At 35.1% G+C, this 25,514-nt stretch overlaps 3 protein-coding genes and 1 long non-coding RNA gene across 5 annotated transcripts; 3 read left to right on the top strand and 1 right to left on the bottom strand.

The window, feature by feature from the left end:
- Positions 1 to 3,851: 3,851 nt before the first annotated feature.
- On the top strand, positions 3,852 to 6,443 carry LOC109002368 (ran-binding protein 1 homolog a-like). The gene is made up of 4 exons (XM_018980079.2): positions 3,852 to 4,125; positions 4,229 to 4,380; positions 4,470 to 4,595; positions 5,760 to 6,443. Exons 1-4 carry the CDS (start codon positions 3,971 to 3,973, stop codon positions 6,035 to 6,037), a joined length of 711 nt encoding a protein of 236 aa, XP_018835624.1. The 5' UTR covers positions 3,852 to 3,970; the 3' UTR covers positions 6,038 to 6,443.
- A 3,949-nt stretch (positions 6,444 to 10,392) lies between these two features.
- On the top strand, positions 10,393 to 15,580 carry LOC109002374 (potassium transporter 1). Of its 2 annotated transcripts, XM_018980093.2 has the most exons (9): positions 10,393 to 10,457; positions 11,142 to 11,385; positions 11,882 to 12,127; positions 12,874 to 12,924; positions 13,051 to 13,311; positions 13,402 to 13,454; positions 13,556 to 13,670; positions 13,749 to 14,003; positions 14,101 to 15,580. In XM_018980093.2, the coding sequence occupies exons 1-9, from the start codon at positions 10,413 to 10,415 to the stop codon at positions 15,093 to 15,095; spliced, it is 2,265 nt and encodes a 754-aa protein (XP_018835638.1). In that variant the 5' UTR covers positions 10,393 to 10,412; the 3' UTR covers positions 15,096 to 15,580. The 2 variants fall into 2 exon arrangements, with proteins under 2 accessions (XP_018835638.1, XP_035540939.1); XM_035685046.1 differs by lacking the exons at positions 10,393 to 10,457; positions 11,142 to 11,385 and having other exon boundaries at positions 11,929 to 12,127; positions 12,851 to 12,924.
- An 888-nt stretch (positions 15,581 to 16,468) lies between these two features.
- LOC109002395 (protein CHUP1, chloroplastic-like) lies at positions 16,469 to 19,059 on the top strand. The gene is made up of 5 exons (XM_018980119.2): positions 16,469 to 17,302; positions 17,386 to 17,702; positions 17,788 to 17,899; positions 18,543 to 18,674; positions 18,744 to 19,059. The coding sequence occupies exons 1-5, from the start codon at positions 16,484 to 16,486 to the stop codon at positions 18,816 to 18,818; spliced, it is 1,455 nt and encodes a 484-aa protein (XP_018835664.1). The 5' UTR covers positions 16,469 to 16,483; the 3' UTR covers positions 18,819 to 19,059.
- A 2,960-nt stretch (positions 19,060 to 22,019) lies between these two features.
- Positions 22,020 to 22,713, bottom strand: LOC109002424. The gene is made up of 2 exons (XR_001998005.2): positions 22,392 to 22,713; positions 22,020 to 22,303 (listed from the first exon to the last, which is right to left on the bottom strand). It is a non-coding gene; the product is annotated as an uncharacterized LOC109002424 (long non-coding RNA).
- Positions 22,714 to 25,514: the final 2,801 nt, after the last annotated feature.

Here is a 25,514-nt window from a genome sequence, read left to right as displayed (position 1 = left end):
TCACAAACGATTAAATTTAAAATGTGGGCACAACATCAAATATGCAAGAATTCATGTTCCAAGACCGTGTCTATCCTATACTTGTTTTTTTTTCAAATAAGAAACAACCTCATTATTAGAACTTGCATTATTAAGTGTGAGTGCAAATATTTTTGGTCGCCCTCAATCATGCAAACACATCTCTATGCCCTTACCAAGGGTATCACCCTTGTGATTTTCAACCAAACAAAAGGAAAGAATCATCTTGTGTAACTTCCCGTCATCATCAATAAAATGTGTTGTGAGACATATATAGTTTAGGTTTTGCATTGATGTCCATGTATCCGTGGTGAGGGAAATTCGCTGCCCTCTAAGAGCATTTCTCAACTTTTGTTTTTCCTTCAAAAACAAACAAAAGCAATCCTTAGCAACCATCATGATGGAATCCCTACCCACTTAGAGCTAACCATAAGCATAAATTTCCAGAAACCCTCCCCTTCAGCATACCTAAAGGGGAACTCATCAAGAATAATCATTTTTGTTAAGGTTTGTCGGCAAGTCTCAACACTAAATGCAATAAGTACAAGTCCCCCACTACCACTACCACTACCACTTCCTCCCTCCACCTTCCAACCTAGAGTTTTCTAGGATTTATCTGTCTTCTTAAACGGACATTTCTTACATTGATGCTCAATGTAATACTTCATGTTTTTCGTACCATTGGTCTTCGTATCACATGCATACGAAGCATCACAATAATGACATACAGCCATAGGTTTACTCGAATCATCTTTTAGTATTATTGTAAAGTGATCCCAAACAAAAGACCCAACTCTACCTCTTTGTGACCCACCAACTGATTTATCACTTACATTAGATGGCGATGGGGGTGGGGGTGGGGGTGACTCTTGCACATCATTTGAAGAAGACTCCATCTATAAAAGGACAAAAGAATTAGAAAACAAATATTAATTCATGTACAAGCAAAAAGATGATGAATAACACTTTCAAGAGTAAAGAAGATATATAGTTAAGGAGGTTCAATACAATATTGTCAGCTCGCAAAGCTAAAGTTAAGTCATGCATATGTCTTTAAGAGAAGATGTGGGAGTTGTTTTCATTTCTCTCTCTCTCTCTCATTTCATTTCAGCAATGGACTGTTTGCATATTGAAGCATTACAGTCTAATTAAGATCACAAATCATAAGGTTCATAATAATACAATATAATAAAACTATAATTCCTGAGATATTTCTTAAAAATTAGAATACAATTTATCATGTTTTCCTCTTATTTCAATAATATATTTTTTTTTTATATGAAACATTATCAAGTTGATATATATATATATATATATATATATATATATTCATAAGATGTAGGTTGATGATACACAACTTTTCTTGGGGCCACTGATTGAATTTGAGGGGTTATAGAATAACAGAAATATTTGTATTTGTATGATTTAGGTAAGATATCTAGACAGTGACTATTTCTGAGTTAAAACTAGAGGCATGCAATTGCAAAACTTTCATTATTAATATATACATAAGATAAAAAAAAACTTATCTCATGAAGCTAAAAGGACATGACATTAGCTCAAAAAACAATCAATATCTAGTACTTATAATCGTATCTAAGACTATTTAATGTATAAGTTGGGCATTACAGGAAAACTTGAACTCTGCCTACAAAATCAGAGAGAGAAAGAGTACCAATCGATTGCCTGCTGTGATGGAGGGAGGATCGCATCACTTTTAGTTTGCAGGAGGGGAATAAAGGAAAAGTAAAACTGAAGTGGAAATGATTTTTTTTTTTTTTTGGGAGACGATAGAGTCGACAGGTTAGCGACGTTAAATCGAAAAAAATAAATAAATAACTGGATTGCATGAAAGGGAAACCTAGTTATTTTTTTCGCCTGCAGTGACTAAAACGGCACCGTTTTGATCCAATTTTGTACCAAATGACGTCGTTTCTGGGAAGGCAGGCTAGCAGCTCACATGTCATAGTCACATGTGTGTTTTGTAACTTTGTTGTGATTCTGTTATCTTTTTGGCACATAAATTAATTTTAAAAGTTGTTTAAATTAGTAAAATTAAAATTAAAATTAAAAAAATTATTTGATGTGTATTATTTAATTAATTCATTAAAAAAATAATAAATGATAATTATATTTATATTTATGATGTTAAATGTTAATTTCTAATTTGTTACTAACTTAGAGTATGTCAATGACTCAAATTCAATGTATTATAAATTTATAATTTATGATTCTATGAATCTATGATAATTTTCAATTTTTCAATATATTAAACTTTTAAGTTTTTACATTTTGTATATGTAAATTTTTAATATGATTAATAAATCATTGTATTAGCCTATAAGCCTATTAGGTATATATAGTTATAACTTATAACTTATAGTGATATTAATACTATACTATTATACATATATTATGCTATAATACTATAACTCTTATATGAGTATAGTTATTATCACTTATAATAGTTATATAATTAGTATAATATAATACTTATATTATACTAAATAAATATAGACTATACCAATACTAATAGTAATATTAATATTATATATTATACTAATAGTGATATTAATATTATATATAGTTTATAGACTTATAGTAACATATTAAGTTAACTATACTGTTAGTCTATTATATATATATATATATTATGTTATAATTCTTATAATATATTAATATATACTAATCGTGGAATATATATTATATAATAATATATTGATACTAAATTATTACTAATACTATATATTGTATTATGTTATAACTCTCATAATATATTAATATATACTAATACTATATATTATACTATTATAGCGTTACTGTTACTACTATATATAGACTTATAGTGTGTTTATAGTGTGTGTGTGTGTATATATATATTATAATGATATAGTGATACTAATATTATATATTATATAATAATACATTAATACTATAGACTTATAGTGATTAGTTATTATGAATCATGATTAGTATAATTATATAATAGTATTAGTATTAAACTATTAGTAATATAATATAGCTATATATTAGTAATATACTAATATTAGTTATAGTGATTTAGTATAAGTTATAACTATATTTGTATAACCATAACTATAGTTTATATTAGACTATTAGTATTTTTTTTTATACCATATTAGAGTCTAGAGTCTAGACCATTAAAATAATACTTGTATTAGTATAAATATTAGTATTAGTTAATAATTACTTAATGGTGAGTAAGTGAAAGGATTAGGTTAATTGGTTAAATGAAAATTATATAATTAATATATATAAATTATAAAATATATATTTTTAATTTTCATTCGGTCAAGTCTGGTCTGAAAAACCTCTGGATCATGGACCGTACAGAATGAATTCGATCCTATGAAATTCGGATCGAGACCGACTGAGACCATTCCCGATTGCTGTCCGATTCGGACCGAATTAGCCAGTCGAATCGGTTTTTCCGGTCCGGACTGCCCGATTCTCACCCTAACGAGTTTGGTACTTACAAGATAATGTGTAAATATACTGTTTATTTTGTGATCAGTCAGTCATAAAAAAGTTTACACAAATATTTTTTTATGTTAATTCATATTAGTAGAATATCTAGTGGGTTAGTAAATAGAGTTACAAATAGCATTTTTCTATTTCATTTTTATCTTAATTTAGAGTTAATAACCTCGTTAAAAAAAAAAAAAAAAAATGGGAAAAAGGTATTGCTTAACACCGACCCAAGATAGGAAATTCTATATCAGGAGTAGGGTGTCACTACTTCTTGCAACCAAACACACCCCTTGTCTCTCCCAGTTCTCTCGGTCTCTTATAAACCGGGAGCCTCGAGCCTTTTCACGCAAGCTTCTTCAGACACTCTAACCCTCTTTCACTCTGCTAGAAAACCTCACTTATTCCTATCCCTGCAGCCGAATTCCCAATCCCTTTTTCTCTAGGATTTTCGTAGAAGAATATGGCGAGCACAGAACCGGTGCACGAGCACAGAGAAGACGAAGAAGCCGTCGCCAACGAGGACGAGGACACCGGTGCTCAGGTCGCCCCGATCGTCAAGCTTGAGGCGGTCCCCGTCTCCACCGGAGAGGAGGACGAAGATTCCATTCTCGATCTGTACGATTTATTTATATATGTCCTGCCTTGTTCTTCTAAATCTAGGGTTTTTTTAATCATTTTGAAAAGATGGGTACGATTTGATTTTGGTTCTCACCTGCAGGAAATCGAAGCTCTACCGATTCGATAAAGATGGGAACCAGTGGAAGGAGAGAGGTGCTGGTACCGTGAAGCTCCTAAAGCACAAGGAGACCAGCAAGGTTCGCCTGGTTATGAGACAGTCCAAGACCCTCAAGATCTGCGCCAACCATCTCGGTCTGTTTCAATTTGAGTTATTTTGATTTTCTTGGTAAAGGTAGGGTTCTTTTTATCTGATGCGGGGATCTTCGGTGTTATTTTCTCAGTTCTTCCGACGATGACGGTACAGGAACACGCTGGGAACGAGAAGTCGTGTGTGTGGCATGCGACTGATTACGCGGATGGTGAACTGAAGGACGAGCTTTTCTGCATTAGATTTGCTTCCATTGACAGTGAGTCTTGATCTCCTTAATAGAGTCACAGTATATTTGAATTTTGATCGGTAAATCTTGATGTGCTTTTAGATGCTAGCCAAGTATTCTAGTTTTTTTTTTTTTTTCACAATCGATTAGTTTTAATAATCTGAGTGATCAATAATATTGGGTACGGTTCTTTTATGTAAAGAAAAAATATCTGAATGCGCAGTTCACATAGTTTTCTTATTGCCAATAATATATGCAATTATGCATGCATCATGTAAAGATTTTGCTACGTTATTTTGATGTTGCACAAGTTATTAAAAAGCTATGTGAAGTTAGGAGTCAGAGAAAAAACTCAGAATGGAAATGTGATTGCAAGCGTCAAGAATTGTGATTTGTCACTATCACACCTTATTTTCCATTAGTTTAACCACGATGATCTTAATTAAGGTGGTCTCAAATGATTGTAGTACTTATTTCAGGTAATCTTAGAAATTCATTCATTAATTTTGAATGACTCGAGGGTTCTGTAATTGAAAGAGACACCTCAATTCTTAGATGATATCTGTGCTAAGTCAATAGAGGGTTCTGTAATCAAAACCAAGAACTACACGGTGTAAAGTTTTGCTATTGATTGGGAATCTTAATTTCAATTGTAAAGCATGAAAGTAAATCCACTTTATTGGAGAGCTCACTAAGCCTGCGAATATGTGAAGAAATAAGAAACAATGAATGCACCATCTTGCTCTAGATATTGGAATGAATTATGAACTCGTTAGATTCATTTTTTTGGGATGCAAGTGTGCAGGAATGAATGCGTCATCTTGCTATAGATATGATAATCACAGAAAACTATCTTCTTACTTATAAAAACATGATAATCACAGAAAACTGTTTGGGAATTTTAGTTTAGATAGAGATATGAACTTAACTATCCCATAACTTTAGTCAACTAGTATTTTCTGCAGTTTACTAGATGCATTTGTGATAATTTCCAGCAACCATCTCTTGTTAAATTAGATTGTTGCACAAAAGTCGTCCTATTTCCTGTTAATTTAAAAGGTTACCAACCCAACTGTTGTTGACAAATTCTTTAGTGCAGTGAAGAATTAAGTACATTGTCTATATCTTTTTGCCTTTTTCTTTTTAGTAAATGATTCTCTTACTCAGGATATTATTTATTTTTTCCTGTATCAGATTGCAAAGCCTTCATGGAGAAGTTTCAAGAAGTTGCTGAATCCCAAGGCAAGAAAGAGGAAAACAAAGATGCTGCTGCAGCTGCTGGGCTTCTTGAGAAGTTAAGCGTTGAAGAAAAGAAAACTGAGGACAAAGCTGGGGAGGAGGTACCCATTGCATCCGAAAAGGAAACTGAGGACAAAGCTGGGGAGGAGGTACCCGTTACATCCGAAAAGGAAACTAAGAGTGATTCAGAAAAGACACAGAAGAAAGATGAGGAGCCTGCTTCCTCAACTTGAAGAGGTGATGATTTTAATGCCATAAATACCTGGCAATATGATGAGGTTGGTTGGCCGACCTTTTTCCCAACCCATGTCTTGGTATACGCATGCAGCGAAAATTCATAGGATTGTGATTTGTGGGTTGGATGGTTTGGGTCGTCTTGTGCGTCCTTCAGATGGAGTCTTTTTCAACATTTGGTCAAACTTCGTTTCTTGTTTGGGTATTTGAGGGTTGTGTTTTTGCGATCTTGGAATTGTCGGAGTTCAGCTTATTATCAACACTATTTATTTACTTGATGTATGCTGCGAGTCATTAAGCTCGGGAAGGTGCTGCAGGAAAGAGCTATTATACACCGAGTTTTGTGCAGAGTATGGAGTTGTTATCTTTCTAGTTAATGATCAGAAGGTCGTTTTTGTTTCTGCTTGTGCGTGCCTCAACCTTCAATCCATTCGCTGAGTTTAATTGAGGTACAAACTGTGGATTACTTTCTTTCAAGAATTGTGAATTGGAGCGACATATATATATATATATATATATATATAATTGAAGGGAGTGAATTGGATTCATGAGTGCATCTTAAAACCAAAGCTTGGATGCTCTATCCTGAGCAATCAAACACAGCCAACCCAACTGTCTTTTGATGACACATCAGTGGAGGATGTTCTACACTTTTCCAGATTCTTTTGCGCGTACTAGAGTCTCTATTTTGCCCCCTCGATATTCAAGCCCTTGCTACTGGCTCCCTCACCGATGGGATCAAGATATTTCTCGGCCTTCGTGTGCATATTAAGGTCTTGTTTGTTTTTATATTTATCTCATTTCAATTTATCTAATTATTATAATTTTTTTAAATTTTTATACAAAATAAAATAAATAATTTAATTATTTTAAATTTTAAAATAAAAATAATATTAAAAAATATATATTTTAATAATTCTTATTTAATTTTTTTAATTTTAATTTCAATCGAAAACAAACTCAGTCTAACTCACGTTCAAGGACTGCCCAAAAAATTAGGTATTTGGGATCCGTCTGGAGTCTGGACTATGATGTATAATTCAGGTCTTTTTACTTCGATTGAATTGGGAACCATTTAGGTGTTTTTGTGGTTTATCTGTGGTGCTTGCGTGAACGACTTGGGACAACCCTAGTGTTGAGAGTTTCATACTTGTGTCGGCACAGAATAATACTTTAATATTTTGTGGACTTTTTCATGGTCTGGATCGTGTTAGGCACTTGGGCTTAGCGAACACTTTCTCATATGGTATAAACCACTAATCACTTAAATGGACTTTTCTGCCCACATAACATATCTAAAGATCCTTTCAGACCAGAAAATAGAAAGATCCGACCCAAGATACCAGCGCCTTGTAATATATAGTAAGCTCCAATTTGGCCTGATCTCCTGGCTCCAGCTAATATCAATCACAGAAAGAACAGATCAGCATATGCACACGTGGCAACATCTAAGGTTAGAAACTGACTGATTGCCCCCTGAGAGACCCACTAAAACACAGACACGTGGACCAATTGGCTTACCTTTTTTTTTTTTTGGTCCATCAAAGCAACTTTTGGATAGGGTATGTGACCTTTCAAACATCCCACAAATCCAATCTTGGAAGGCCGAGCATTGAATCAAAATGGGGACAAACATAAATATTTGAAGTAGAAAGCACACCTAACATAACATATCCCCAGTTCTGACTCAAACTCTTTCATTCTTTTCTTTTAAAATTTCCACCGTCTCTCTATCTGCAACCTGCAATATGCAATATGCAATGTATTCAGAACTTTAAAACAATTGTGGGTTGGAACCCAATAACATCAGGACTAGATAGGAAAACAGACGACAAAGACCAACTTGGTTGTCTTGTTATTCTAATCATCTGTCTTGCAGTTCAAAGCCACAAGCAATCAATTTTGCCATAAAGAAATCCAATAATGGTGATGAACAAGAACTTGTACGGCTGGAACCCAATGACATGAAAACAAAGACAGTCTGATTTGGTTGTTAAGGAAGATATCTCACTTCCTAGTTATGCATCTTATGATTAAAATTCAAACACAATTATTTTTGCCCATAATGTAACAACCTACCTCACGAGCCTCTGATTGACTGACTGTCCAGCTTCCAGAATTTTTTTAGTTTAAAGTGTCGATAGATTTGTGTGGAATAGAGAGAGTTGGGAGATTAGACATAAGTTAACATCGTATGATCTTTTAGGTTAGTTGATATAATAATGTCTATTTTGTTTCTAATTTGGTGGGTAACATCAAATCTTAGCATCTTATACCGTTTCCTGATAATGCATATCAATCACAATTACTTTGAGGCTGCTTTCAGAATTTTATGGACCACAGATAAGTCAAGCAGTCCAGACCAGCATTTTCTTGACCACCTTCAATTTCCATCTTTAAGAGTCGAACAATACTTCAATTATTCAGCTTTTTTTTGGAATAATGTATATTATTTAAATTATATGAAAATATTACAAACATACTCAGGGCCGAATTTTCAGATTTTGTTAGAATTAATTATTTGAAAAGATTTGGGACCAAAATTTAAATATATGGACTTTTAAAATTTTCAAACTATGATTATCATCCACCAGAATAATACCAACTCTGACAAAAAGGAAATAATTATAATATTTATGAAAGAGTAATGCTAGGCTGCCACCCAGCAATGATCGTTGGACGTGTCATCTAGGCAAAATTCATGTGTTTTATTTTTTTCACATTTTTTAACATTTTTAAAAAATAAAATAAAATATCAATATACTAATAATCACTTCTTTAATCAACAAGTAAAAAAAATAATCAAAATAAGGAGTCAAAATAGCATTATTCTTTACTAAAATGTTCAGTTCAACTTTTTTTTTAAAAAAAATGTTCAGTTCAAAACCATTGACAAGCAAATTTAGAAGGATTTTTGTTTGCTTTCTTGGCCATAAGATCCTCAGAAAATATGGTGATCCTGAGCAAGGTCACTTTTTAGGAGAGGACAAATATGGTGGTCCTAGGGTTCAGTCAAACATATAATTTTCTTTGTGTCACCAACAGCAGAGCAGAATTATAATAGACAGCTGTGATACCCTAGTACTTTCCTAAATCAATCTCTTTTTCCTTTTTTTTTTTTTTTATTTTCCTTTCTTTATTTTTTGCAAAAAGAGATATGCAGGATCTTTACTGTAGAAATCGGAGAATGTAGAGGAAAGGATTTTAGAAGGTACACGTGTGTGTCATGTACAACCTTCTGGCATTTTAGCAGCAAACACCATACATTCTGATATCAGCTGCACATAAGAGTTACATGACATGTCAGTAGCCAGTAGGTATGATTTAGGACCTTCTTGCTGAAGAAGCTTTGCCTAATTTGTTTTAGTACAGTTTGGCTGGTCAACTTTAACGTGGGTTCCCACACTGAATGGAACATGAACCTAGAACTAACAAGAAAATTGTCTTTTTCCTTTTAGGAAAGTCGTTTTTTTCCCCCTAAAAAGATCAAGTTGCTTTTTGGGTCTTGGGAGGTAGAATTTTCTTAATGAAATCATACACATTTATATATGGTAATTAGAATTAGATCGCATGGTTTTTTTTTCCCCTTCTTTATGTTATAGTAATTACTTAAACTTCTCATTTTGTTACAATTCAACTAATTTAGATCATTTGTAATTCAACTAAGCCAAGCTGATGCGAAATTTTCTTTGTCTATATTCAAGCTTTGTATTCTAAAACAAATGAGACTATGATGTCCATTCGTCGATCAAGTGAAAACTGAGAAGTGCTAAATTTCCATGAGGGAACTGTTATCAAAGGCTTTTGTTATGACATTAATGGTTCTACCGATTTCCAGTAGTTGGTGATATTCTACAAGGTTGCTAGAACCTCGAGGCTATTCATTCACCCTTGCCAGCAAGACGGTAATGCCTACAAGAGAAAAAGATGAATTGGGTAATTAAATAGCAATTAAAACAACACGATAAGCATAATATTTTGGTGAATATTCTGCTTTTCAGAATTCATTCTGAAGCCAATGTTCGTACACCATTGTTTTTCAACAAATGTATTAAGAAATTCTTCTACTTTATACTTAAAACAAATAAAATACACTTAATAAAGCACAGGATGAGAAATGGAGAATAAAATAACTGCAATTTAGAGAGAAATAACCCAATGTTTTAATCCAAAAGATTTCTAAATAATTTCTCAAAGGAAAGAGAGGTCGAGAGAATTGAATGCGTTTTGGACATGTACACCACTTGCCAACTTACTGCTGCTCACTTCCTACATCCTCTACTTTCTCCCTCACTATTTATATTCTCATTCTCAGGCATCTTCCTTTTCAATCGCCTCTCTTACTCTGCCTCCCTCTATTTCTCTCTCAGAGCCATGAACCCCTCTGCAGAATTTGTAGAACACGGAATGTCTCAAGAGGTATGCTTCTTCTGTTGCCTCTGAATTAAGCAGTTATGAATGTCGATGTTAGTGTCACCTTTTTCTCTTCAATTTTTTCCTAAAGAGTTTCTGGGTCTATTAGAATTAACGACATTCTATGATATGATTTCTATAAATAATGTGCTTACGAAAACTAACGTAAAAAATAGTGAGCAGTAGCACATTCGGATTGTGAGTGGTTCCCAGGTTGATTAGTTCTATTTTAAATGGAGTTCTGACAAAAGATTGATTGCTGAGTTTTCGTATGATGCAGTAAAAGGAGGAAGGGTGTATTCTGCTTCAATAACGTAGTTCAGGGTTTTTGAATTCCCTAGCTTTTTCATTTTAAATATGACATCATTGTGTGTAAAGTGATGGCTTTTTCATACGCTTCATCCCATGCCTTCTTGATAGCCTTTCAAGCTGGAATCTCAACCAAATATTCTGTCTAATGGCTCTACAGCCTTTACTAAGCTTGCTGCCTCAACCATGCCAATCAGGGAAAAAAGAAAGAAATATGACTTAATCTTAGTCAGGCTTGAATGCTGAACCTGGTAGGGTCGTGAATTTGTGACAAAGCTAATCCATTATAAATAGATTTTGATTCAACCACTAATGCTTGTTCATTTTCTTTTCTTCTAAGTTCATCTCATATATGTTAATAGATTTAGTGTCTTGAACCAGAACTTGAAAAGGGTCTCCCGCACAACAGTGCTCAAGTTGGCTTATCAAAGTCTAGGAGTGGTGTATGGAGATCTCAGCATTTCTCCCCTCTATGTTTACAAGACCACCTTCTCTGGCAAATTGAGCCTCCAAGAGAATGATGAAGAGATTTTTGGGGTGCTCTCCTTTATCTTCTGGACAATTACTCTCATTGCTCTATTTAAATACATATTCATAGTGATGTTGGCCGATGACAATGGTGAAGGTATGACTTTGTCATTCCTTTCAATAATTAATTATTTAAGCTTGATAACGTGATCAAACTTATGAGTCAAATTTACTTATCCCTCAACTTTCCCTCACACCCCTGATATAGTTGACTAGGACACAAAATATTATGACACCATTTGTTGCACAAAGATCATTTCTTGCTCTAAATCTGGACTGCAACTGCATGTATGGAGAACATGCATGCTGCATCGCCAACAACTGAAAACAAGTGGTTTAGTAAATCTTACAGCTTTTATTCAAGCTATTTTCCCTTCTTACAAATTTGGGCAGTTATAATGTCATACTAGCAAGTTAAACACTGCTTACTACAGTATAGTTTCCTCAACACCGAGAAGGAGCAGCTGATGCTTTTTCAAAACTTTGTGCCTGAGATTTCCTTCTGTATTTCATATGGAAGGCATATAAGCATCAGATCCATATTTATGCAAAGAAGAAAGTTAATTAATGTCAACTTTTTGCTTCTGATGCAGGTGGTACCTTTGCATTGTACTCCCTTCTCTGCCGACACGCAGGACTAAGCATTCTACCCAATCAACAAGATGCGGAAAAGAACTTGCCTTCATATTTAACAGAAGAATCTGCAGAAACATGGCAGAGTTCTGCTCTGAAGTCATTCTTCAAGAAGCACCCAAGATTTCGCAAAGGGCTTTTTATTTTTGTACTGCTTGGGACCTGTATGGCGATTGGAGATGGCGTACTCACTCCTGCAATATCAGGTAGCTAGATTTGGTGTAGAAGCTTGGCCTCTGGTGCTTTTTGCTTCTTAACTGATACGCTCTCCATCATTTGAATTTTTCTGATAGCCAGATTTATTCACAGCAAGTCCACATGATATAGATTCAAGTTTAACTAGCATCAAATTTTTCTTAGTTGCATATAGCAAATATGCTGCAGATTTACTAAAGCTCTTAGCATTTCATTTCACAAGTTTGTTTCCATTATAATGAGATTACAGAATATCTTCATGAGATATTGGCAATGAAATTTATAATGAATCCAGATCTTAACCACATAATTCTTTATAAAACATTCCATGTAGTTATGATATAATTTAAGTAATATATTCATTTATGTGATATGTCTAGTTTTGGGACTTTTTAGAAGCAGAAATGTAGGAGTCAGTCATAAATGACTTTTTCACTGATTTTAAAAATTATTTTTGGAAAAGCAAAGAATTGTTCATGTAGAATCCTGGATCATAATTCTAAAAAGAGCCTTGGCTGAAGATGATTCTGCATCATAAAGGAAAAGAGTGTAAAACTAAAATTCAATGGTACTGCGTTTTGGTGGGATGGACACTGGACAGGAAGGATTGTTCATCTTCTCTTTGGTCTTGATCCTACATGCTGAAAGTTTGCCTTTAGAATTTGAGTCAAATGAATATTTGCTGGTCTTTCAATTTTATTTCTGCTTCACTTTTCACTAATGCTCTTGTAAAGATCGACATATGTTCCCATTTCAGTTCTTTCAGCAGTTTCGGGCATCAAACTGAAGATCGCAGAACTTCATGAGAGTAAGTCCGGCTTAATACACTTCTATCTTCCAGTTCCCTTTTAAACTCCTCAGCATCTAGTCTATTTTTGTTGGGCGGTGGGAGGGGGGGCTTCTACTTGTTCTATCTGATTGTCTTTTCTTTCAGATTATGTTATCATAACGTCATGCATCATCTTGGTGGGGCTTTTCTCCCTTCAGCACCATGGAACACACAGAGTAGCTTTCATGTTTGCTCCTGTTGTCATATCTTGGCTTCTTTGTCTTGCTGGTATTGGGGTGTACAACATATTTCGGTGGAATTCTCATGTATATCGTGCACTTTCTCCGATTTACATGTTAAAATTCCTTAGAAGCACAAGGGTTGAAGGATGGTTATCATTAGGAGGAGTGGTTCTTTCAATCACAGGTAACTCCTTCACAATTCCAATATGACTTTCTGTTTATTTGTGGCTAAAAGGAGCAACTGGAACTAGTTTTACTTGGAATATTGTCTCAGGTGTGGAGGCAATGTTTGCTAATCTGGGTCATTTCTCTCCACTCTCAATTAAGGTAATCTGAAACTCAGTGCATGTATGGGACATCAATGGCAAACATCAATGCCTTTTCTTATTATCAAACCTAGTGCATAATACTTGGTTTTCAAATCCCAGATGGCCTTCACATTTCTGGTCTATCCCTCTTTGGTTCTTGCATATATGGGTGAGGCTGCATACCTCTCTAAGCATCATGAAGATATTCAGAGAAGCTTCTATAAAGCCATACCAGGCAAGAAAATACTGAAGTGCCAGTTAGTTTATATCATTCCTTCCTGATCTCATGTTAATGCCATTGTCCTCTGTGCAGAAGCTGTATTTTGGCCGGTGTTCATAGTGGCCACTTTTGCAGCTGTGGTAGGAAGTCAGGCTGTAATATCAGCTACTTTCTCCATCATCAGCCAGTGCTGTGCATTGAATTGCTTTCCCCATGTTAGAATCATTCATACTTCGAGTAAAATATATGGGCAAATATACATACCTGAGGTCAATTGGTTGTTAATGTGCCTGTCTTTAGCTGTGACAATCGGACTGAGGGACACAAACATGATGGGTCATGCATACGGTATAAACTTAAACCACCAGTAAACATGCAAATTTCTAATGCTTCTATAGGCCCTTCAGGTCCATGAATGAACTTGGTTGTTCTGCTGAACATACAGGACTTGCAGTTACTACTATCATGTTTGTGACAACTTGCTTGATGGCATTGGTGATGATAATAGTGTGGAAGCAGAAGATAATTTCAGCTGTTTCATTTCTTTTGTTGTTTGGGTCATTGGAACTGCTTTACATCCCTGCATGTATGTTCAAGGTACCTGAGGGTGCATGGATTGCGCTGGTAATGTCTTGTGTCTTCATGGCTGTAATGTATGTATGGCACTATGGAACAATGAAGAAACACCAGTTTGATGTGGAGAACAAGGTCTCAATGAATAGGATAGTGTCTTTAGGGCCAAGCCTAGGCATGGTTCGCGTCCCTGGAATTGGACTTGTATACAGTAATCTGGTGACAGGGATCCCAGCTGTTTTTGGACACTTTGTGACTAATTTACCTGCATTCCATCAGGTGCTTGTATTTGTTTGCATAAAATCTGTCCAAGTTCCCTATGTTAGTGAAAAGGAACAGCTTCTCATTGGTAGGGTTGGCCCGAAGGAGTGTGGTATGTACCGGTGCATCTTGAGGTATGGTTACAAGGATTTACAGCAAGAAAATTACAACTTTGAGAACAGGCTGGTGTCAAGACTAGTACAATTTGTAGAAACGGAAGAAGAAAGTGCATCAAAAGCAAGAGCTGATTTTTGTTTAGAGTTTGAAAACTTGAATACTGAAACCTTTGATTTTTCAGTGCACAGTATAGAAGGGGACAGTGTGAAGTCTGCACATGATATTCAAGCAATGACATCTGGCATCAGGCATGTCGAAAGTTTTGTCCTAAAGGATGAGTCTCTGCACATTTTAAGAGCTAAAGAATCGGGTGTCACATATGTTCTTGGGCATTCCTATGCAAAGGCAAAGAAATCATCTTCCATCTTTAAGAAATTTGCTATTGATGCAGTATATGCTTTTCTGAGCAAGAATTGTAGAGAACCTAATATTCTTATGAACGTGCCTCCTACTTCTTTGCTGGAAGTTGGTATGGTTTACTACGTCTAATATCTATAATGCTAAAAAAAGAGGGGTTCACCAGCGGTCAGACTCAGAATATCTCTCCACAAGTGTTGTTTCTCCCCTCTCTCTCTCACAGATTATTTGTCACTGATCTTTAGGTTTGCATTGCCAGACTCTGAAATCTTAGGATGTAAATCATATGATTTTCATCGTTTTGACAAGAGTAAATCCATACAGCAGAACTAGCACTTCCTTAAAACCATTTCTTTTTCCTCTATGGTAATGAATCGAATGATAAATTGCTTTGAGCCTTTAGCAAGTTGTTAGTCTACCACCCTACAAGGTCCCCTGCCCAAAGTAGCATTAGAAGCTAAAGAAGGACAAGGCCAAGAGCCCTCTAGAAATTCCAGATCTGTACCAGCTACTGTTCCATTTAAGTCACTTCAATTGCTTTTAAGGTTGTAAAGAAGCATCTAAGTTCTGTCGAACCTAGTAATTGTACCTCAAGTTTACATGTTAAAGTGAGAGGAGTTAAGGGGCATTGAGCAACCTCTCATACTATGTTGTTTAATCTTCTTTACCACAATTATTATTCTATCAGATTCAACTACCACTGAAAGCACAGTTTCGCCATCAAATTACTTTGCCCATCGCACCATCATATTTGTTTATGTAAAAGGCAACAGTGATGTCAAGGAATTCCCAATCAACTAAGATCCCAAAGTATAAGAGATTAATACTAAAAGTTAGTTAGGCTTAAGGAAAAATATCAACTAATTGTCAAGAAGATCACATTCGGAATATGGTAGGCTGTAATAATCAATGCTTTTTGCTTTTTCCTGTACTTTTCACTGTGAGCATCCTTCACCAGTATTCATTTCTCACTCCCTTTTTCTTTACTTCCCAATGATTCGCAAGCAAAGAATACCAAATGGCAATCAAGTCCACGGAGAAATACTGCATCAATCGCCCTAGGAACCTCAGAAATGAAACCAGATTGACCTAATGATTTCACCATCCCAATCTGTGATTGACACTTGGGCCACGAGGATTTCAAAGTTCCAAACATGGGAAGTTGGACTGTTGGATGTTTTCTATCGGTCATATTTCCTTTTCTATTCTACGCATGTTTCAAAAATTATGTAAAAGTATGAAGCAAGTAACACATACCGGCAAATGATCCCAACAACACACGCCATATCAGGCTCATTGGTTTTGTACCATGATTTTGTCAATACCAACATTACACAACACATAAACATGTAGTAGGAACTACAAAATCGAGTTTAATGGTAAATTCCACAAAGAGTTTAATGTTGTACCTACCGAAAACTCATTGAGAATTATCACATGCTAATTTAATCTGACGTTTTTTCAAACTTCAATTTGAAAGACCAAGACTTGCACATGCCGAAAGCATCCTTGTCTACAGTATGTATACTGTATGCCCCAAAGTGCAATTACTAGAATATCCAGGGGGCATTTTCTTGAATACCACTTGTGAGAACATTGCAACCTTCAAAAGCAAGGTCATAGACATAAGAGGGGAGAAAGATATAGCAATTGGGTATGACTCTTGTTCCTGTGTCATCCTTAGTATGAAAGCAGAGCACAAGAGAATGCCACAAGAGGATGATGAATCAGAGATCAACCTCCTCAAGAAGGAACTTGAAGTCTCTCTGCAAAGAATTGATACATTGGAGAAAGAAAACCAGGAGCTAAAACAGGAAGTAAGCCGTCTGAAAGCGAAGATAAGTACCCTTAAAGCATACAATAATGAGAGGAAGACCGTGCTCTGGAAGAAGTTACAGAATTCTCTGGACAGCAACTATACAGATGCACCTCAACACAAACCGTCCGCTTTCATCAATGTATCAGAGCAGATTCCAGGAACTGAAAAATCATCTACTAGAACAAGTTTCCTGGAATCAACAGCGGAAAAACCAGTGAAGGTTCCAACGCCGCCACCGAGACCCAATTCAGTCACTCCCACTTTGCCCAACAAAGTGAAAGGAAATAAAGCTGTATCTCTGTCATCGCCAGCACCAGCACCGCCACCACTTCCATCTAAATCGCTAGCTGGGTCGAGAGCAGTGCGTCGTGTGCCAGAGGTGATCGAGTTGTACCGTTCACTAACTAGGAGAGATGCTGCCCACAAGGAGGACACAACCAATCCTACAGGAACTCCAGCAGTTGCCTCTACTAAGAACATGATTGGAGAAATTGAAAACCGCTCAAAATATCTTTCTGCTGTAAGTATGGTTGCAGCCTACTCTTAAATAATAGTTACTCTAAACAAAAACCCTGTGCTGACAAAATGAAAATGAATGGACAGATAAAATCAGATGTGGAAAGACAAGGGGATTTCATCAAGTTCCTTATAAAAGAGTTAGAATCTGCAGCTTTTAGAGATATTTCCGATGTGGAGGCCTTTGTGAAATGGCTGGATGGGGAATTATCTTCATTGGTTGACGAAAGGGCAGTGCTGAAGCATTTCACACAATGGCCAGAACGAAAAGCAGATGCACTGAGAGAAGCTGCTTGCACCTACCGAGATCTAAAGAGCCTTGAATCTGAAGTAACACATTTTGTGGACAACCCAAAAGAGCCTTTGACCCAAGCTCTGAGAAGAATACAAGCATTGCAAGACAGGCGAGCGTGTACAAACTAAAATATAACAATTCAGTATTTCATTCCATTCTTTAGATTAATTACATGATCTTATTTTAACTTAAAGGTTGGAGCAAAGCATTGACAACATAGAAAGGCTGAGGGAAAGCACAAGCAATAGGTACAGGGATCTCCAGATCCCTTGGGAGTGGATGCTGGACACAGGGCTTATTGGTCAGGTACGTAGAACATAACTGATCTTTGTCCCCAAAGCTTAACAGCTTACCAAAAAGGAAAAGGTTTGATAAGCACTGAAGTTGCAGTTTGAAGTGGTAGAAATCCATCAATTCTTCAAAGGTTTTCTTTCTTTTAACATTTTTGGCTCAAACCTTTGACCGTCCATCCATAACCAATACAGTAAATAAGAGACTAGTAGTCTGTGTCAATATTTTATAACAAATAATGCTAATATACCCTCTCATTTTGCCCTCTCATTTTGACCGTTCATGTATTTAATTTTTTTTTACTTATTCATTAAAGAAGTGATTATTAGTATATTGATTTTTTTTTATTTTTTAAAAATGTTTAAATATGTTAAAAAAAGGTGAAAATAAAAAATAAAAAAGATAATTTTGCCTAGGCAAAAACCCAGAGGTCATTTGTAGCAGCCTGGCATTACTCTTTTCTAACACTAAAAATCCTCATCGACATTTCACCAACCAGCAGCCGACCAAAAGGACAAATAGTCAGAAAAATTACCGGCACAAGCATTCTTCGATCCGGTCTGTGATGCAAATCGGTAAAAGGCAACCCATAAAGATATCTATTTTGGATCCATTTCCAGATCAGTCAATCTGTTTATGATTTTTCTTACTGTTACAGATGAAACTAAGTTCATTGAAGCTCGCCAGAAAATACATGAAAAGGATAACTAAAGAACTGCATGCTCATGAATGCTCGGGTGAAGAGAATCGCATGCTTCAAGGAGTTCGATATGCATATCGAGCACACCAGGTACAATGGGGGCTCCAAACAATGAATGCAACCTTAAATGTCCGTCTAACTAACCATCAGAATGTTCAGTTTGCAGGCGGTTTTGATGCAGAGACCATACAAGCATTTGAAAATCTAAAGAAGGCTGGCTTGAGGAGAGAGTGATTTTTCAACTGTCGCTAAACACCCAATACATGTCAGAATATGATAATGGATAAGTGGTATAGAATAAAATCCACCAGTATTATTAAGCATCCTAGCTAGTTAACTCATATGATTCGTTCAATGATTGCAAATGTTGGTTCCATATTATAGGCAAGGGTCATAGATTAGTGGCCGTAGTTCCAAACTCTAAAGCAAGACATTCAAAGACGTGGAAAACCAACCTTGGTAATTTTAAAGCTTATGAAGCAAGTCCTTCCACCTATTCCACCTATGCAGTGCACAGCCGTTGCAACCCACTAGACGGGGTCAATTCACTAATGGATCAAATAAAGTAGAGAGCCATTCCTTCCTTGGCTGCCTAGGAAGCACTAAAAAATAAAACTTTAGGTGATAATATACACATGCAAGCTCAATATGTCCTAGAAGATTGCAAAAACACCACGCAAAGCTCAACAGCATTTCAGATATTCTGCATGATACAGCAAATCAGAGACTCTGTTCTTTATATATCGCATGGAAAGCATAGTACAGAATGCTTTAAACACAGAGATATCACAGGGGTTGGATTCTACCCATGAGAACCCACGCATTGACGCAAGTGCATCATAGTTAACATAAATCCTAGGAAAACTCTATTTGCAACCGGCTGCAGAACCCCCCGCGTAACCGATGCAATAAAAAATTTTATTCTCTCTCCTCATTTCGTCCCCTCTCTCTTTCTCTATCAATTTTTTTTTGAAAAACTCTATATGCAGGCCGAAGAAGACCTGGCATGACCAGCTGGAAAATGATACAGGCCATTTTGGGGAGCTCGAAAAATGGGATGCGTCTGAGTGGGAGAAATGGAGAGGAGAAATTTCATGTGTTGAAATCATTGAATGAAAACAGTGGCGGAGGTGTGCAGAAGCACATATTTATCTACCCCGGTGATACATTGATCTCATGCCTCTATAGATGTTAGCTTCTCTGTTTCTTTCCATATCATGGTTAGGGAAAAAAATGATTTTTTGTCAAAATCCATGTAATGATCATCCATGTCATGGAGCTCTTCGAAAGCTAGGGATTTCTCTCTCGCGCGAATAGGAGCCGCGATGTCCCTGAAATCCGGACCCAATCCATTGAGGATATATAGGGTAAGATCATCATCTGAGATTGGATGATCTATGAGAGCAATTTCGTTAGCAAGTGCTTTAACAGCTTGGAGATAATCCGGAACCGTGCGATTCCCTCGCTGAATCAAGGTCAGTTCTTCTTTCAACTGCATTGCTCGTGTACGCGACTTGCTAGCATACATATTTTTGAGTTTTGTCCAAGCTTCTTGAGAGGTCTTGGCTATGGCAATGAGAGGTGTGATAATGGTGGATGTAGAAGCAAGGATAGTGCTAAGAATGAGCTTATCTTGGCGAATCCAGTGAGTTCTTTTGGTCTGTGATAAGGGGGTTCCATCGGAGACAGGACACAGAGAGTCACCATTTACGTAGTCCATTAAGTCATAACCAATTAGGAGTGCCTCAAATTGAGCACGCCATTTGGGAAAGGTGGAGGGTGTGAGTTTCTCATTGATTTGTGCAGTTATGTTGAAGACGACAAGAGGATTTTCAGTGGAGGAAATGGTTTGGGTGTTGGTGTTTGTTGCGGAAGCCATTGAAGGGATCGAAAAACTCGTTTGAGAATAGAACTTCTGATACCATATAGAGAATAAGATACTGCAGTTTTCAAAGGAAACTTTCTCACACTTTTTATTGATTTGATCCGTAACTATATATACAATGCAGCTGTTTCATCTTAGGTAAATATATAGTAATTAATGTTAAGATACTAACTGTTACAAAGAATAGAAACGTATGCAAGATTTTAGCCTACACTAATTACAGAGAATATCTTGATTTTGTGAGCTGTCCATCTTTGAATCACTTTCCTTAATATGGAGAAGATAGCTCTTTGATGCTTCATGTGGCCTTGAACTCAGCTTTCTATGCTCCTGTACAACTAAAATGTAACTTCAGTCTTTCTTTGTATGTATGCCATATGAGTTAAAAGAGCTTGCTTGAAGCTATTACATATACACAATCTACCAAATCTGGTAGCAAAATGATGTTCTAGTTTTCAAGAGTAGAAACAGAGAAAGAATGCAAGGGTGTTCTCTGATAACATGATAAATATTGAATTGAAAAATGAAATCATTTCTTACAATATGGTCTGAACATTGGTGTAAATATATACGAAAAAATATTAAAAAAATCACAATAATCTAGGAGAAAATCATGCTATCATGAGCTGTAGTTAAGATGTTGTAGCCGTTAATGTTTAATATGGTATGTGGCGTGATCTCAGGCTTAAGTGATAGATTGCGTATCTGTAATAGAAGCAAAATCACGACAGGAAATTCTAAATAGGAAGCTGAGATACAAGTGCATGATGGCTGCTGCTAGTACACAGCTTCTTAACAATACATTTCTTTGCATCATGTTAGGATGCAAAGCTTCGTGATGATTTGATGGATATCAGCACCTGTTGTGAAAAAATACTAGGATCAGGTTCCTTTGATAGTTACAGATGTAAATATTGTTTTTTCTATAGGATATATACTTCTTTTCCCGTTATTCTTCGAGACTATGCAAATCAGATTTGAGAACGAAGAAATCGAACGGAACTCTGCTCTCTTCTTTGTCGTATATTTCTTCTTCTATTTTTTTTTTTAAACAAGAGCTTACGTGACGACGACGATGCAGCAAAAAAACAAGAGACCCAAAGACGACAACGACGACGCAGTGAGAAAACAAATCTGTTCTTTCACGTTTTCTATTGCTGCATTGAAATTTCGAATTCTTCCCTCACGTTTCGTCAATTTTTTTTTATTTTTTAAATACATCGACTAACGTGGCATAATACCACATCAGCCGATTACATCCGACAGTTATCTGTGGCATTGTTGGCTAAAGTTTTGTTTGATAAATAAACTTATTCTAACTCATCTCAACTTATTATTATAAATTTTTTAAAATTCAATATAAAATATAATAAATAATTTAACTTTTTCAAATCTTAAAATAATAATAATATTAAAAAATAATATTCTAACAATATTTTATCATTTCATTTCAATTCAATTTAGATCAATATTCCATCGCATTCTAAGATATTCAACCGATCGCGTTTGCCGTTCACAGAAACCGTACCCATCACACAAGCATGAAAAAATAGCTGCAACGATGTCACATAATCCATTTCATAAATGCAAAATTAAACGCTTAATAGAGTTAATCACTACGCCAGGATGTATAAATTGAAAGATAAAAACAAAACGTTACGAGATGTTCCACAAAAAGGCATAAACTAAAGCCAGGAAATGAAAAATGGCAGCAAGAGCGAGCCTAAAGCTGGTAAAGAGCTCCATAGGCCCCAATGTTACTCTGCTTCTACTTAGATCTCTGCCTCATCTTTCGGCGCTTCCTCTTCAGCCTCCTCATACGCTTCTTCTTCCACTGCAAAAACACGATCACCATAGTAATTTACCGCGGTGAAAATTCCTTTTACAACAAAAATGATATATTACAATCTTTTGATTACTACCTTGGCTCTCATGGCGTCGCAGAAAGAGAGAAACCTGCCTAGCCTCCTTGAAACCCTAGATGGCTCTGCGCAGCGAAGGAAAACGAAAACTTATGTCTACCGGTGCGTTTGGATGTGGCTTAGCGGTATTTGTATGCAAACCCTAGAACTTTTAACTAGGCCGGTTTTGAAAACTGGGCGAGTCTGGATCTGACCCACTTAAAGACCGGGGCCTTTAATGGAACGTAACGCTTGCGTGGCCACCACACTTGGGAGCCCATGAGCCTAGAGGATCTTCGTGGTTGAAAGAACCAACAGAGAACTAGCAAAACGTCAGTAGTTCAACAAAGAAAAAACTTTTCTCATATTTACTATGTCATGTGAAAAACACTTTTACATTTTAAAAAAAAAATTATAAATATAAAAATAAATAGTAACTGATAAGTAGATAAGAGCATTAATAGTGGCTCAACTTAACCAAAATTTAGTCAAATCTTCGTTAAATTGCAACAAAATTGACTACAATGAACTCTATATAACTACAATGATTTTAGCTCAAGGTATTTTCATTGATCAAATCTGATCAGCTCAAGTTACTGGTCAAATCTTATTTTGTGAATAAAAAATACTCTTCTCGCTTGCTATGCGTCCCGTGCAAAAAGAAAAACACGAAGAAAAGCTTGAACTCCTTTATTTCTCATTGTCCCTGAACTCGTTCATTTCTCAAAAGCTTGAACTCCTTCATTTTGGCCAATCCAGAAGCTACAGTGACTCCTAGTAAGCCACGTTTTCCACCGTCGCCATTGAATGCCTCCTGGTAAGCCACCCAGTCGTCGCCTTTTTTTTTCTTTTTTCTCTTACTCAGTTTTTTTTTCTTGAAAATTTGATTTTTACATGGTTTCTGATTAGGAGTTATATATATAAATATATATATATATATATATATATTTGATTTGTTCATTCCATTTGATTGTCGTAAATCTGTGAAAGATTTATGAGATTTTTCTATTTTAAGTATTTCTTTGTGATTGTCATAAATCTCGTGGGTGGGTGTTTCTCTGTTTTGGGATCCATGGGAAAGGTTTGTCATAGCCGAATGTGACCTATGGTTTGATATCGGTCTGCGTGGGTTGCAGAGAAATCGAGATAGTGTTGGGTCTCAATTGGCCGAAGGTGTGTATACATCTAGTGTTGGGTCTCAGTTGGCCGAAAAGTTCAAAATCATTATTTTAATATAATAGTGTTAGATTTATTAAGTCTGTTATTTGATATTATTAAAAAATGACTTATTAAATTCATAAAAAAAAATTAAAATAAATTTTAACCCAAATTTATTGAGTCCACTCTAACGGATAATAACACAAGATAGAAGAACATTTCTTACAAAAAAAAAAAAAAAGAAAAAAAGAAAAGAGAACATTCGACTATCACAGTTAATAAGACGTGGCAGACAATGACCGGAGTGCATGCGAAGATTCGTGGATTTTGGGGCAAAGTAGGCCATCCCACCCATGTCGTGGTAGCAAAAGGAACGCCCAACGCAGTCACTTTTTATAAGACGGACCCGATAACTCCCACAAGTGCGCATACATGTCCAATGGAAAGATAAGAACCGCCCGTGTCCACTAATCGAAGCCAATGCAAATACACGTGATGTGAGTACGACTTGTCAAAAGCGACCCAAATAACTATGATATCCAGATAAAATTATATATATAAATCCCACGAATTTTGACCCCTTTCTCTTTCTTGTATAGAATTTCCGATTTCAATTTCGACGTGTTTATTAATTTGTCGTGCAGTGCTGTCGTCTAGGACAAGTAAGGAAACAAATTGTGATTTTGACTTATTTTGATGTCACGTTTAGTTATGAATATTTGATTATATAGATTAATTTAAATATAATTTATTAAATTAAATATATCAAATTTTAAAATCTTAATTTAACCTATTTAGATAATATGTCGTATTTTATTATTTATTTTGATCTATTTAATAATTAATTAGAAATATGTTAACATGATATGGCACGACTCATTTTAATCTATTTATTTCATATAAATGGGTTAAATTAAAATACATAACTCATTTAACCTGATTAATATAATTTTACATAAAAATTAAAATATATATATTTATTAATAATCATAATATCTTAATTAAATTTTAACATATAATAAAATCAATATTACAAAACCATACAATAAAAAATATGAGTATAAGTCTAAAACTACAATTCCAACAATAAAAATAATAAAAGCATAATCATACTGAAAAATATCAATATTATAACTTAACAATAATAAAATCTTAATTTTGAAGTGAATTCTAAACAGGTCAAAAATAATTGATTTTATGTTAAGCAAGTTTACCTGTTTATAAATCGTGTATTAACAGGTCAACCTGTTTTAATCCGAACTAGCTAACATCAAAGTCAAACTCACTAATTTCGTGTCATGTTCGTGTTGAATTCATAGGTCATGTCACATATTGTCATCCATAAGGACAAGCTAAAAACCAACTGCAAATAACTACGAAACAATTAAATTTGTCATAAATCAATTAATTTAGACCTTGTTTGGTTATCAAGATGAGATTCATCTCATATAATCAATACAACTTTTTCAAATTCTCATACAAAATATAATAAACAATTCAAATTTTTTTAAATTTCAAAATAAAATTTATATTAAAAAATTATATTTTAACAATATTTTATTAAACTTTCATCTAATTATTAAACTTGTTATCTCTCATTTCTCAAAACTCCATAAAATATCTTAACTTAAATCATTTTAATATTATTCACAGACTATATTACTGCTATTATTTATTATCTTATCTTATCTCATTTGTGTTACCAAACATCAAACAAGGCCTTAGTATATATTTGAGATTGTGGTGTATAATATAGGTTTTAATTTAAGGAGGTTTAGGTTGTGTTTGGATGTTGAAGTGAGTTGAGTTGAGTTGAGTTGAGATGATAAAATATTATTAGAATATTATTTTTTAATATTATTATTATTTTAGGATTTGAAAAAGTTGAATTGTTTATTATATTTTGTGTTGGAATTTAAAAAAGTTGTAATGATGAATTGAGATGAGTTGAGAGGAGTTTGGTAACCAAACGAAGCCTTAGTCATA

This window comes from Juglans regia, chromosome 14 (genome assembly GCF_001411555.2).
Source record: "Juglans regia cultivar Chandler chromosome 14, Walnut 2.0, whole genome shotgun sequence".
In the NCBI taxonomy this organism is placed as follows: Eukaryota; Viridiplantae; Streptophyta; class Magnoliopsida; order Fagales; family Juglandaceae; genus Juglans; species Juglans regia.
The sequence above is the reverse complement of the archived record's forward strand: the minus strand, read 5'-3'. Positions and strand labels throughout refer to the sequence as shown.